The 13,776-nt window shown below is 43.7% G+C and overlaps 2 protein-coding genes across 3 annotated transcripts; one reads left to right on the top strand and one right to left on the bottom strand.

Annotated features, from left to right (window-relative positions):
* Positions 1-1,406: 1,406 nt before the first annotated feature.
* On the bottom strand, positions 1,407-4,285 carry LOC117141472 (probable serine hydrolase). 2 transcript variants are annotated; one of them, XM_033304942.1, is made up of 3 exons: positions 3,262-3,341; position 3,025; positions 1,407-2,604 (listed from the first exon to the last, which is right to left on the bottom strand). In XM_033304942.1, the coding sequence occupies exons 1-3, from the start codon at positions 3,324-3,326 to the stop codon at positions 1,582-1,584; spliced, it is 1,089 nt and encodes a 362-aa protein (XP_033160833.1). In that variant the 5' UTR covers positions 3,327-3,341; the 3' UTR covers positions 1,407-1,581. The 2 variants fall into 2 exon arrangements, with proteins under 2 accessions (XP_033160833.1, XP_033160831.1); XM_033304940.1 differs by lacking the exons at position 3,025; positions 3,262-3,341 and adding an exon at positions 4,061-4,285.
* Positions 4,286-9,526: 5,241 nt separating this feature from the next.
* Positions 9,527-10,214, top strand: LOC117140346. Its single transcript, XM_033303194.1, has one exon. The coding sequence runs from the start codon at positions 9,652-9,654 to the stop codon at positions 9,994-9,996; it is 345 nt and encodes a 114-aa protein (XP_033159085.1). The 5' UTR covers positions 9,527-9,651; the 3' UTR covers positions 9,997-10,214.
* The last annotated feature ends 3,562 nt before the right edge of the window (positions 10,215-13,776 follow it).

A 13,776-nucleotide genomic window follows, 5' to 3' on the forward strand; every position in this document is an offset into this window, starting at 1 on the left:
GTGACTTTTACAGAATGTGTCAGATATTCTCTATTTATTTCGGAAATGTTCAAAGAACTACGCTTTTATTGAAGCAATTTCTTTACGTACTATAAATACACTTAATCCATCAGCTAACTAATTTCACCACATAATTTTGCTTTTTATAAAGCATTTTTAAGCTGCAGGCTCTGAGAAATCCTTTGCTTTGTAATAAGCCGTTCTCAGGGATTATTAATTATTTATGAGTCCGGCATTATGATTTCCACAGCTCAAAAGAAATAAAGTCCCTCGGAAAAAGGCTTTTGAAAGACAAACTTGTGCAGTCGGGTGGGCAACCGACGTTAATGATTTTTATTGATTTTTAAGCAAATTAAATTGTGCGTAAACCGCAAACTGAATTTATCATAAAGTCGCTTTATCAGCCCACTTCTTCCGCTGCGGCTTCTTCGCTCTGCATTTTTATTGCCGAAACATTAAACATTTATATCCGCTATCAATTCCGTAACGACGGAAAGAGCGTAATCGCATCTCGACTGTTGCCGGCTGAAATTTTCCGGTTCTACCTAATTTAATTTTCGTAGAGAATCGAACCGGAGCCCAAGAACCGGAGCGGAGCAACGTGCATTGGCAATAAAAGCGTTAAATTTGTTTATTTTTCCCAGCCTCGCAAGTCCGCCGGGTATTCTGCCCCCCGCAGGCTTCACCGCCTCCCTAGCCAACCAGCCAGTGGGTTTTCGATTCGATTTCCCTGTTTTTCCATCCATCCGCTCTACTGTTTAGAGTGCGGCATACCTTCCGGACCCGCTGGAAATCCGCCCACACGAAGGATGTCCATACCCATATATACGTATGTACACCATATAGCCTCCGCTCCGGGCGCTCCACGTTCCTTTGTTTTTGCTCTACCATTGTTTTTAAGTGGATGCCGGCACCTCCTTTGTTCCTGGTGCATCGGTTGGGGAAAAGTGGGAGCCACGGCAGTTCCGATGCCCTTATCACTAATGAAGTGGCCAATGAACTGTAGCCCCAAAGATTAAAGCGAAATTAAATGGCCAGCCGAAAATTGATTGATCGAAAAAGGTGCGCAACCCAAACAAGAACAGAGAACACCGGCGAGGAAAATAAATGAGAGGAATTATTTAAACCGATTTAGGTTGCGGTTTGCCGTATTCCAATATGTTGTGCGGTCAGGGGTTAAGAGCGATAAAAAGTGTGTGTATCTCACCACACACTCCAAAAGAATTACGTTTTAAATTGGCTTAAATTCACGACAGATGCCACGAACTTTTTCAGTCAAGTAGTCTATCCCGATATGGCAGAGGATACATGTTCTTTTTCCACTTTGTGATTATATGGTGGCCGAAAGTATCAGTTACTAGTTAGCTCAATAGTTGTTTTTAATTAAATCAAATATTATTTATTGCTTAGGCAGTTAGTACAAGCAAAGTTTCATTTGAACATCGTATAAAATTGTCTAAATTATTACAAATTATTACTCTAAAGCGTTAAGGCTTGAAGAAAGCATCACATGGGCATAATGAAATCTATATCTTGTTTCGCATCGCGCTGCTGACTGAATCTCAGAGATGCTGGCAGCAGCTATAGGTTGCTTTTTCTCTTCCTCCGCTTGACATTCTCTGAGTCCTCCACGGCCAACTTGAATTCCTTGACGACCTCGGGCAGCGCCTCATCCGCCGCGTCCACCGTCCAGTTCTCCAGATGCGGTGGGCGGTGGTGCAGGATGAAGGGATTGATGACGGCCGCCACTCCCTGCGCATTGTTGAGGTGAACGTGGTGGGTGCCCTGCACTTCGTGGAGCTCGAAGTGCGGGTTGTTCTCCCTGAGAATGGCAATCACTTCGTCGCTCTGCTCATCTATGAAGTTCGACTCGGAGCCCTTGATGACGCAGTAGGGCACATTCTTGATGGTCCTGGCCAGCTCAGCCGCAAAGGGAGGACTCGTGTGGAACTCCGTGTAGTACTTGCAGCGACCGTCGCGCGAGAAGAAGAACTTGGCCGGGAACTTGGTGGAACGGCTGATGTTGCGCTCCAGGATGTGGCGGCAGTTCTCCAGCTCCACCGAGTATTCGGAGCCCTTGTGCAGGACCTGCTCCAGCTCTGTGTAGGTGTAGGCCGGCGGCTCCTGGCGCTTGGCATTCGCGAATCGCTCGTCCTCCACCATGTAGCCCTCGATGTTGGTGCGCAGGTAGTCGATCTGCGAGGCGGGCTTCCTATAGCGGGTCTTCACTATATCTATGCTGACCAGCATGTCGGTGCGATGTGGGTACAGCGAGGCGAATACGAAGCACAGCATGGCGCTCATCGAGTGGGCCATCAGGGACACCTTCTGCCAGCCGTACTCCTCCATTACGCGCAGGATCACGCACAGGTAGTCCACGAAGTGGTAGGCGATCCCCTCGGGCAGCTTCGAGGAGTATCCGTGGCCGGGCAGGTCGATGCACAGCACTCCCAGGTGCTTCGGCAGCAGGGGCAGCAATTTGTCCCACGTGCCCAGGTTGTCCAGCCAGCCGTGCAGCGCCAGGATGGGTCGTACCTGCCGATTGCCGTACCACCTGCCCACCACATACCCCCACGGCATGTCGATGCGCACGTCCATGGGCTCCTGAAATGCACAGAGAGAAATTGGTTAGCATAATGTTCACCTTATATCACAAGTATACTGCACAATTATTATATCATTTCTCCTGGTGTAGGAAAGAACCGAGAAAGCGTTGCATGAGGGAAAAAGTGGGTTGCAAACGAGGGGTTTTGGGAAAGGGAGCGGGTTTGTCCAGCTTGTTAGCTGTTAATTGCCAGTGGGCAACTTGGTAGCTGCTTTCGGCCCGCTGTCAACCAGTTGGCTTAGATGGGTTTTCGGTTTAGCAGAGGATGCGGAACCGACTGGCCTGGCAGGCAAGAAATGCGCCAATGGCGTTTCCCAAAAACTTCATTTTGGAAATGCTTATTTGCAATTTCCTATGCACCGAACATTTTCGAATGTACAGAGGAAAAAGTATTAAAATTAAATCGGCTGGCAGAATACTCTCATTCAGGCCCTTTGAAGACCCATGTCATATGGCCATATCATTTATCTCCGCCGGTGCGAACTGGTGCGTATTTCCCCATCCCCGGGCGATTTGATCAATTGGTTGGCTGGAAAAAGTTGAAGTGGCTGACAACTGAGCGAGTTTTTCGGACGGGGACCAGGTGTCAACTGATGGACAGGAGGCCCCGCAGTGCCACTAGCTGCCTGGGCCACAATTTATCATCTAGTTCTTACTTTTTTTCGGCTCCAATCGATAAGCGATTGTGTATCCACTGCAATTGACTGATGCTGCTGCACATGCAAACCCCGCAAAGTTCGAACAAATGGATTTTCGTAGTTTGCCACCGCAGAGAAACTTTTTCCGAGCTCGGTTTAGCACGGTCGCTCAACTTGAAAATTAGCGCCGAGCACTTTCAACTGTAACGACATTTTCCGAGGGGTTATATATATATATATATATATAGCAGAAGAAGATGGAACGCAGAACTTTTAGAGCATCCGCCCGACAGTTTGATGAACTCCTAATGAGCTAGATAATCGAAGAATACTAATTTGAACCCATTAGCGTACACAAAGCAAAAAGCTGGTGTCAAACAGTAAAGATTTCGCAAACAAAAAGAAAGATTAATGGAACGGCAAAGTTTCTATTGTGTCAGGTGTTTGTACTTTTGCCTTTAAATTTACAAGTGCAGATTAATATCTTTATGATATGAAGCCATTATCAGCGCTGTTTTCCAGATCATTATAAGTGGTTTATGACGAAAGTTTTCGCCAGCATTACCACTTAACCAGAACAACATTCCGCCGGTAGCTGATGGCTCCAAGTAGACATTGACTTTGATTCCGCATTAGCGGGAATCTTATCAGCTCGAAGAGTCCAAGGCGATAAGAATGCAATTCCGTTCAAAGGTAAGAAATACGAAGGGGCAGTTGAACGTGTCTGATCCGTCAATCTCGATAATAGGTCGACTAACGTCTAGCTAATCTTTATAATAGACGCCCGCCGGGGATCCAATCAACTCCATATAATTACCTGTTCATGTGGCTCGTTGGGGTTGCCTCGACCTTCAGAATTCGATGTCATTTTAGTTGGCGATCTCTTCGCGGTGAATAATACAATCTAAATCCCAACTAATTCCGACACACGCCGTGTCGGAAAATATATACGCAATGTGTTTGGGGAAACTTTTCTATTTTTATACTATACTAACTAAATTAGTTGAACACTAGCGAGAACGAGCCGAAGCGAAGTGCCCGCTAGCGGGGCATAAACAAAACTAAATAGTATTTCGCCAGAGAAGCCGATTAAATCCCAACTGAAACCGAACTTTAATCAGCGGGGTTTCCTAATCAGAAATCGGGAGAACTGCTTTAAGAGAATGGGAACGGACCCTATAAAGAGGCTCTATAGGGAGAACTAAAAAGAGCTATCCATCGAAAGCTTTTGTTGGAAGATATACATATGCTTAGTCAGTTTCGATTGCGATATGGAATGAGAGAGTCAGTGTCGGTGAGCGGGGAAAAAGCTCTGCAAAGCGCAAATGTCATGTATTAACAAAAGAGCGTACTAACAACAGATTTATTACGGATCAAAGGTTAAAAAGTTAAACAAAAAACTGTAAGCATTGATTGAAATATTGAAATATACCGGCTGAAAAAGTAACAAGTCAACTAGATATGTTATGTCGCCACTTAACTAATTAAGAATGCAATCCCTGAAAGTTAAAATTTTGTAAATTGCATTTTTTTATGTTACAACTGCCCGCCAGTTTTTCAACGCACATAAAAAAACCACAAATTTCATAGCAACAAACTATATATACAAAAAACCTAAATAACACGCCAATTAAATCAAATTATTGGGTTTCGAATAAACAGAGACCAAGGATAACATTGAAATTACAATGCTCATATCGCAAATAATGTGCTCACCCATACAAAATCGAACATTTACCCAGATAAACATAAATATTTATGGATTTCATTTTCCAAAAGTGACTATCAAATAATTGATGCAAACATGCCAAACCTCATAATGCCAAACCAGAAAATAAAACACACTCCAGAATATTGCTTTTTGATCGAACCCCGAAGATAGGTCGAAAAAATGTTCAACTTTTCATATTTTATTATTAATTTTTATGAGATTGGCAGAAAAAGAGCACTCACACATTGCAATAAAATGCAAATGAATTCGATTTGTGTGTTCTTTACGGCATTTTTTACGCAGCCTGCAATCGGTTCAAAAATTAATAAACGAGCAAATCAATAAATATTTATTTAGCTCTCGAGGGATGAGATAAAACTTGGCTCTATTTTGTTGGGCACAGCGGACAAGTACATATTCAAAAAACCATTGGCCTCTTTCGACAACAGTTTACACAATAAATGTGTTTAGTTTTTGCTAAATGGAAACCATTTGAAAATCCTATTGCACTCGCTCGGGGCCGTGGCTCAAATCATAAATCTTCATGGACTGCAAATTGAATGTGTTGCCGCGAGTGGCCAGCGACGGTTTCGCTCGCCCAGTGCCATAAATAACGAATCGAAACCATAAATCCGGCGATGAAAAGTATGCAAAGCCTTTTTAATTTCCAATGCAATTAAAATGGCAAAGGCTAGGTTCTACTATTCACGATACACGATTCAGGATCAGAGGCCAAGCGAAATGGTTGGTTGGCCAAGAAAGGCAACACCCGTGCGGCGTTTAATCAAATGCATCTGCTGCTGACCAAGTGGCGGAATCCCGAATCCTGTTAGCACCTTACCGACCCGCTCGGCATTTGGGGGCTCGCAGCGAAATCAAATTACGCTGCAGCTGCATGCAGCCCCGGCCACAGGACATAGTTCACCCCTCTTGCCACTAATGACATTCGAATGACATTGGTGGATGCAGGCGAACTTGGCTAATGACTCCGGATCCCCTCCGGCGGCATTGCCTTGAATGAGACCAAATTAACATGCGGTTTTGAAACTGGAACTTAATTTAAAGCTACTTTTGTTAGCTCTTCTTAATGTGTTCATTACCGTTAGTCTTCAAATTCATTTCGTTCGACTAATTTTCAATGTTAAAGTCGAAATCGGGTCAAAAGTATCTGAGCGGAATGACAGCCTTCATCACGGAATCATTTGCACGTCTCGCTTGGCCAAAGATTTACACTTGGTATTTTCTGGATTTATGCCAAAGTGAAGGCATTGGCGGTGCCTGCCACGCCCATTAGTGACGTGTTCCGCCCTAATATTGTTGCTAGGTGCAAAATGCAAAGTAATGGGCTTTGAAAATGCCTGCCAAGCAGGCGAACGAAGCGACTGGTTCTATCGAATATGAAAATACCCTTTAAATGGGTTGGAAGATAATATTGGAAATGGGTAAATGCTAGATGATAGTTACTTCTTTCTAACTAACCTAGTTGCTAAAACATAATTAGTGAGCCATGTAATCTAATTGGCAGCAAATAGGGCATATAGTCGTCGTTCTTCGGCAGTTAGCCTGGCATCCTGCATTCTGAGCTCCTGTTTTCTGGTCTGCCCTTTTGTCTGGCACTCGAGTGAAAAGCTTTTGTCGGCGCATGGAAATTTGACGGAAATTGTTTGGTCTGATGGATGCAGCTGCAGATGCACCTCCTCCTCGGACTCCCGCTCCTGTTCCTTCTGCTAGTTTGCCTGCTGTGTACCTTTGGCTAATGGTCTCGTCTGCCCGTGCCTCTCTGTTGGCTGTGTCAATCCTTCAGCTAAGTAAGCAGACAGTTTTTAGCATTATGGTCAGTTGAAAGGCCATAAACTGGCCTGTTCAGCAGAGTGTTGTCTAACCGAATGAAAATGGCAATTTCAATAGAATTTAAGCCTGATTCTTGCTGTCGAGCGGGAAGCGAGGATTACGCCAAGCGAAATAAATGCAAATCGCATTAGAATACATTTTGGCTGCAACTGCAGAATAATGTCCTTAGAATGGCCAACCAGACGGGGCATCTTGCCGGGCGAACTTTGGCGTCAGGTAGCCCAGATAGTGAAGGGGAAATATACATATTCGTACAAGCACTTTGGAAAAAGTTCCTAACCAAGTTGCACTCGTGACTATTCAGAATATACAAAACAAGTTGCCCTATGTGTACAGCTAAAAAACTATTAAAGACAACGAACTGTACAATTAAAGTGGCATATTTGGTTTAATATATATGTAACTGCGAATTTTGGCAAGTGTAAAAACTCCGCGATACTCGCAGCATCATTACGCTGAAGGAGCATGGACCCCGGCACATTAAGAGCCAGTTGAACTTTTTAATGCATAATTTATTGTCGACTGACTTGGCCACGGTTAACTAACTGAGAAACAGCCAGCGGGCCAGCGCAGGTTAAAGCCAGGCTCACTTTTGTTGACTTTATTTTGTGTTTTCTATGCGCAGCGCGGAAAATCAGTTAGAACAATGGCTGGGATGCAGATCGGTGGCGCATCATAAATATTTATGAAAAGCTTGGCCGGTCACGTAGCACCGAAAGCACCTCATGTAGAAACACCGGCGAATGGTGGCCCAAATTTATTGTGCGTCCTTGCCAAACTCATCTTTAATGCCGGCACATGCGGCACGTATAAATATTGAGGCGAAATATTTATCTACAATTGATTGTTGATTTATTTTCGGGGGGAAATAAAATAATATACAAAGAGAAATGTGGCTAGAATGAGGTGTTCGTAGATTTATGTTGGGTAATATAAATTCAAGTCAACTTATGAAATTCATCTTCTGAAAATCCCCATAACTATGCTTAAATATTTGCGCTGTCAAAACTTTAACGATCAAGCAATTGAATCAAAGAGAGCAGAGATATTTTCTTTATCCCAATCATATCGTCATCTGTCTGCAACTGTCCAACCATTTGGTGCTTCCCTCGGTGAAAAGTTTTCCGATTTGTTTGCGTGTTTCGCTGGGGCAAAGTGAAGTTTCAAAGCCAAATCGGGCGATCCGAGTCACAACTATCAATTAAACTAATTAGCTTGATTTCCCAGCAGAGTTGCCCGACCAAGGGACACGCCCAAAACTTTCGCCTTGGCTCTCGACTTCCTTTTGGGCTGCGGTTGCGCTGGAAAATTCAATCAGCGCGTGCAGAAAAACGCAATCAAATGATTAAGTCAACAAATGATGGCAAATTGCTGGGGCCGCAGCTGGTGCCGGACTTTTGGGATGCACTGTGTGCGGAAAATCGAAGCCAGAAAGCAAAAAGTCGCCGCAGCGGCCAATGAGGTTGTTTCAACCGAGGTCTTTCTCAAAACTTTGGTCAGTTTCTCCTCGGGGATTCCCCTTTTTACTAGTTTTTTTTTTTGACGGCAGCAGAGCGCATTTTAAGCAGGTGAAAAGCGAAAAAACTTTTAGTTTTCCTAATGAGTGTGGTACTTCGGCTATTGATTAAATGGAGGTTGCTGCCAGCTGTTCTCCCGTCTTCTTTTCCTGCTGGCCAACATATTTTAGCCATTTTTATGGCCCAGCCTGCTTTTTGGTGCACATTCAAATTCAATTGACTGGGCGTGGCACGTGCTACAGGGTACATATCTATCCATCTATATCTACATCTACTAGTGAGTGTGTGGCCGCCTCCTTCGGCATATTTATTCCCTTTTTTGGTTCGATTGCCTGGCAGGAAATTTATTTATATTCAATTTGTGAATTTATGCCACTTTTTCTGCCGGGGAAGCCGGCGACAATGCCGGGGGAAATTCACTTTGGTGCAGTCGCATCAATGGGGCAGGAAGCAGGCTATGTGAGGAGTGCACTAGGCGAAAATGTGTCGGGGATTTGGGGCTCGGGGGCAGACTTGATGGGCTTAAACGAGTGAATATTCTGATAAGAGGATTTCGAAGAGATCCTAAGGAGCAGATTGTTGAAAAATATATTTTAAGATGATTTAGATAATATTATGCCAATGAAATATTGGTAGATGGAAGCATAAGAACCCAAGAGACTAACTTCTTGATTATATGCACGAATTTTGATATGAAGATGAACTAAAACTTATTGACATGCAATAAGAATGAAGATACTTTTACTTGCAATAATAGTTTATGGAAGAGAAAAGGTTACAGTGTAACATTGGATATATATTCATGCAAATGTGGACTTCAATTTTAGCTAAAATTTCTCGCTGTGCCACGCAGGACCTTTGTTAGCATCTTGCTCAGACTTGCCGTTCCGTGGAAGGAAACTTAATGCTGTGTTTACGGCCACAGATGCAGATACTTCTGCTGATGGTCCGTTCGTTGCCTGTCGTTGAGGTCGATACCAAATGGATATATTTTCCGCAAAATCATAAACACATTTGGTCGCTGCCGTTCTGGCTGATTACCTAATCTGAAGGACTAAATACAGTGTACCATTACCTGGTAGTTCCCTAAGGTACAATCCTAACCCGTGGAAAACCAGCGGTACCTACTGGTCTACCTAGCCATCCAACAGAAGGTACTTAGGTAGAGGTAGATGCTACCCAGAGCACTACTATATATAGTGCGATTTGGCTGGGAATCCTTCATTCCGTCGATGTCCTTCCACAGCGATAGTCAGCCCCGAATCGTCGTCCGTTGAGAGCGTGAGTTTTTGAGTCTGTGATAGTTAGACCCAGTGCCAAGTGCCCAGGATGTTATTCCTAGCGCCGCGCAAACATCTGTTTGCCACCAACCTGATCATCCTGCTGATGATCTACGTGATGCGCAAGTGCCTGCAGCTCTTCTGCATCATCGAGAACCGCGCCGTTCATCCGGCCGAGGAAGAGGAGAAGGAGGTCAAGTTGCCGGAAAGGGAGATCCTCCAGAAGCGCCGCGGCGGCTTCACCATCATCCCAGCTGCCATGCACCAGAGCATGCACGGCTTCGGCTACGGCGAGGGTCACTACCAGATCTTTGTGGAGAAGAAGGAGCGCAACCTTCCCACCAAATCGCGCCTCAACGCGGCCACTGCTGAAGTCAAGCTGAATCCCAATTAGTTGGTTCTCCGCGACCAGAGGGAACCACTGACATCCCAGCATGTCAATGACAATGTGCCAATTGAGCCAGCAAAAAAATCAAACCCAATCCCCAAATATACCACTACATCCAAGTCTTCTTCAATAGTCTAAATAATATCTAATGCATGCAACAAACACTTACTTTGTACACAAATCAAAGCGCATTTATTGGCCATAATAAAAAATTCAAAAAAATAGTTTCTATAGTTTCGTTAAATTCCTTCTGTTGGTTGTGGTTATGGTAAAATGTTTTACTGAAACGGATTTCATGCCACTTGAAAAATAATATCTTGCGAAGGAAGTGGCCTCGCTGATCGCGTGGGTGTTGCAGCAACATTAAATGGCGCCAAATTTATCACAAAGTAGTAGAACGCCCATGGAGCAGGACAGGATGGGGATTGGGGATAGGCGGAGCTGGAGTTGGAAGATGGGCCTGAGTGGCAGCGGCAGCAACAATGTCTGACAATATGCTGAAGTAATTGGCAAATAATCTTGCCAAAAGGGGCGCAAGTAAGGTATATGTATTAATATGCCCTAAATTATTAAATTAGTTTGATGTGGCGCTTTATTTAAATTATGAGCGTAATTAACCAAAATTAGTAGTAAATAGGTTGTGTTCATTATAAAGCTAATTTACATTTATTAATGGACGCAATAACATTTTATATATTTCTCGCTGTATTTATTATTGATGCCATCTATTACGTTAATTGGCATTAAGCGTATGTTAATTAGGTTAATCATTAATTGTGCAACTATGATCGGTTGAATTTTCCATTTATTTGGACGTTAAAGTTTGCCACCTGTTCTGTTACTCTATGGTAATAATATGGCTCAGCATTACAGAAATCCCCAAAACTTGTGTAGGGTTTCTAATCCCCCCTTTGTCAGGGCATTTCCAGGTCGCCACTAACGGTGGCCCACTTCCATTGTTCGGCATTGGCCAAGATAAGGACGACGGAGATGGCAGGACGGAGATGGGAGGAACAGGACTCGGCTCGAGCGCAGCAATTGTTAGCAAATCTATCATCATCATCTGGCTAAGCACGTGTCTGTACTGCGTGTGTGAGTGCCTGTCTCTTTCTCCCGCTTATGCCCGTCTCTTTCACCCGCTTATAGCCGTCTCTGTCGCTGCTAAGCTGGTTGAAGAAGCGGAGACAATGTGTGAGCGTGCAACATTCTCTGCATTGCATTATAAATGAAGGAAAATTTTTAAGTTGTAAGCTGCATCATCAGCGCTCCAGCTGCATATAAATTATCCCGCCAAATAAAGCATCCATCCACATCCAGCGAGCCACTGAGCCACCGAGTCACCCAACCACGCGACATTATAGTCGTGATTGTTATTGCTGTAATTCTAATTCCATAACTATGTGGCTCTGGGCATTATCCATACGCCATGTGGTGTCGCCCATACGCCCTGTGGAACGTGCGCTCCTCGGCAGCTGTTGATGTGTAAAAATGAAATGTCAGTCGGATAAGCGCCCACAGGCTTCCTGGCCATAATGAGGTGGCTCCGAGAGGATAACCCACCTAACCCATCGACGCCGCTGGACACTTTTCTCACCCCTTTGCCCGCTACGTGCTCCAGTTTTTCCATCTGTGGCTCTGCCCGCATAAAACGTTAAGCTCTGATGTAAATCATGTCGCGTAGTTTTGTGTTAGTCCCGTAGTTTTGTGCGCTGCTGGACTCATTATAATTAACAATTTATAAAGCGTTAATCCACATACACTGGCACCAAAACCCTTTGGCTCACCAATACAAACACAGCAGCTGAGCACTATAAGAAATCAGACCTTTTCTTTTGCATAATTTAAAAAAGTAGTTGTGTGCCCATGCATATCTACCACAGTTGCATTATCGTCTTTAGCTATCTAATCCTGATGTTGGACCATTGGGATAAAATATGTTAAAATTCGTTGTGGCTTCCCATTTTTGAAGTGTACAATATCCATTGACGGTAATTTGCCAAGGCAGCCAAAAGAGCATGTTCAGCAACAGCTATAGCAAAATCCAGCCAAACAAACAAGTCAGAGGCGAGTGGTGGTACCAGGGGGGGATGGGATGATAGTGAGTAAGCAGCTTTCATTGCTGGAATCCCCTCGTTTCCTGCCCTCCATCTTCAGCTCCATGCCGCCCAACTGCTCCACTGCTCCGCTGGCACGTCGCGCGCATTAAGAAGATGAGCTGCATTTTTCATGCATGTGAAGTTGAGATTGCAGCTGCTTCTCCTTCTCCTTAGCCCTCGTCCTTCCCCCTCATCGAGCCTTGCTCATTTCGTTTTGGACTGGCTTTTAGCTGCTCCTCGGCATCTCCCACTGCGGATGCGTCCGCATCCTTGCCGAGCTCCTTCCCGCTCATCAGCGTCATTTGTATTAATTGCCCAAGCATTTTGCTCCGCGCAATGTTACCAAAAATGGTGGGGGACTCTATTGTCATTTTGTTTGCCACAGTTTTCCTGAGCTTCCATTTTGCGGTTACCCTATTTTTTTACATGACTTTTAATGGTTTGTCTCTAGATTTTAAAAATGTAAAACGAGCTTTCGTCTTTATATGTATATAGTGAGAGATGTCGGCAAATATCAAACACCATGGCTGAATCCCACTCACTTTCGTTGCACAATCCCGTACAACTATTGACAGTTTTTCCGCTGACTTTTCCAACGAATTGCCAATTTAGCAATCCGCCAACAGTTTGGCAGCCACTGGCTCAATACTAGTTAAGCCGCATCGACTTTTATGGACGCTCAATTAGTGGCTCAATCGAGGGAAAAACATCGCGTTCGATTGAATTTTATTGAGTCTTTAATTGATGCCATACACGCTGGGATTGCACATTTTCCGATGGCCAAAAACAATAGTACAAGCGACTGTGGAAATTCCGCCCAATTCCTGCACTCACATGGCAAGGATAATTAGCAAAGCAAACAGCGGATGGGGAAGTCATGTAAATGATTTGCAAAATGACAGCAAATTGCCGTACTTCCTTCCTTCCCCACTTGAAAATGGCTTGAGGCGGCTGCGGAAAAACAAAGAAACCCATTTCAAAACCGTTCAGCTCTGAATGAGGCAATTAAGCGGCGCTAACGAAGCGGCGACTGCCACAAAATTCGCGTTGCATTTTAAGAGCACAAAAATCCAAATGAAATGCCAACTGCAAATGCACAAATGCAAACAAAAAATGCCGGGATAAACTTTAATCAAATTGCCAAACGAGGCGAGCGAAATAAAAACCGGTAGCCATGGAATAATAAATAAATATTCGATTTTAAATCAACCAAAATGGAGCAAAACAATATGCAACAGAGGAAAGTAAATTAAAATTCGATAAAATTACCAGCGCTAGTAAATGCAATAAAAATACATATATTTAAATCGGTATGAAAATGCATATGAATATACAGTCGCATTCAAAGCAATAAAATGTTTGAATTAGTACTCAAAAATAAATATTTCTAAATCATTTAAACGCAATAAATAGCCTCAGTTTGATTTATTCTTATTTGTATCAATCATATTTTAAAGCTTAAAAGAACCCCTAGTATTTTGAACGCGACTGTTTATATTTTAAGCGGCTTCCCGAGTCGATATATGTGTGGCCACAAAAAGACACACACAAAAACCGAGTCACAATGGTTTGCGCTCATAAATAAAGTAATTAAATTAAATAAACCTCAAAAGAACATCAGTCAGTCGGAATCGCGTTTCAACGAAAGCCGCAAGACTCATGGCATGCCTTACGAATTAAATATTAAAAA

The sequence above is a fragment of the Drosophila mauritiana genome, chromosome 3L (assembly GCF_004382145.1).
Source record: "Drosophila mauritiana strain mau12 chromosome 3L, ASM438214v1, whole genome shotgun sequence".
NCBI classification, from domain to species: Eukaryota; Metazoa; Arthropoda; class Insecta; order Diptera; family Drosophilidae; genus Drosophila; species Drosophila mauritiana.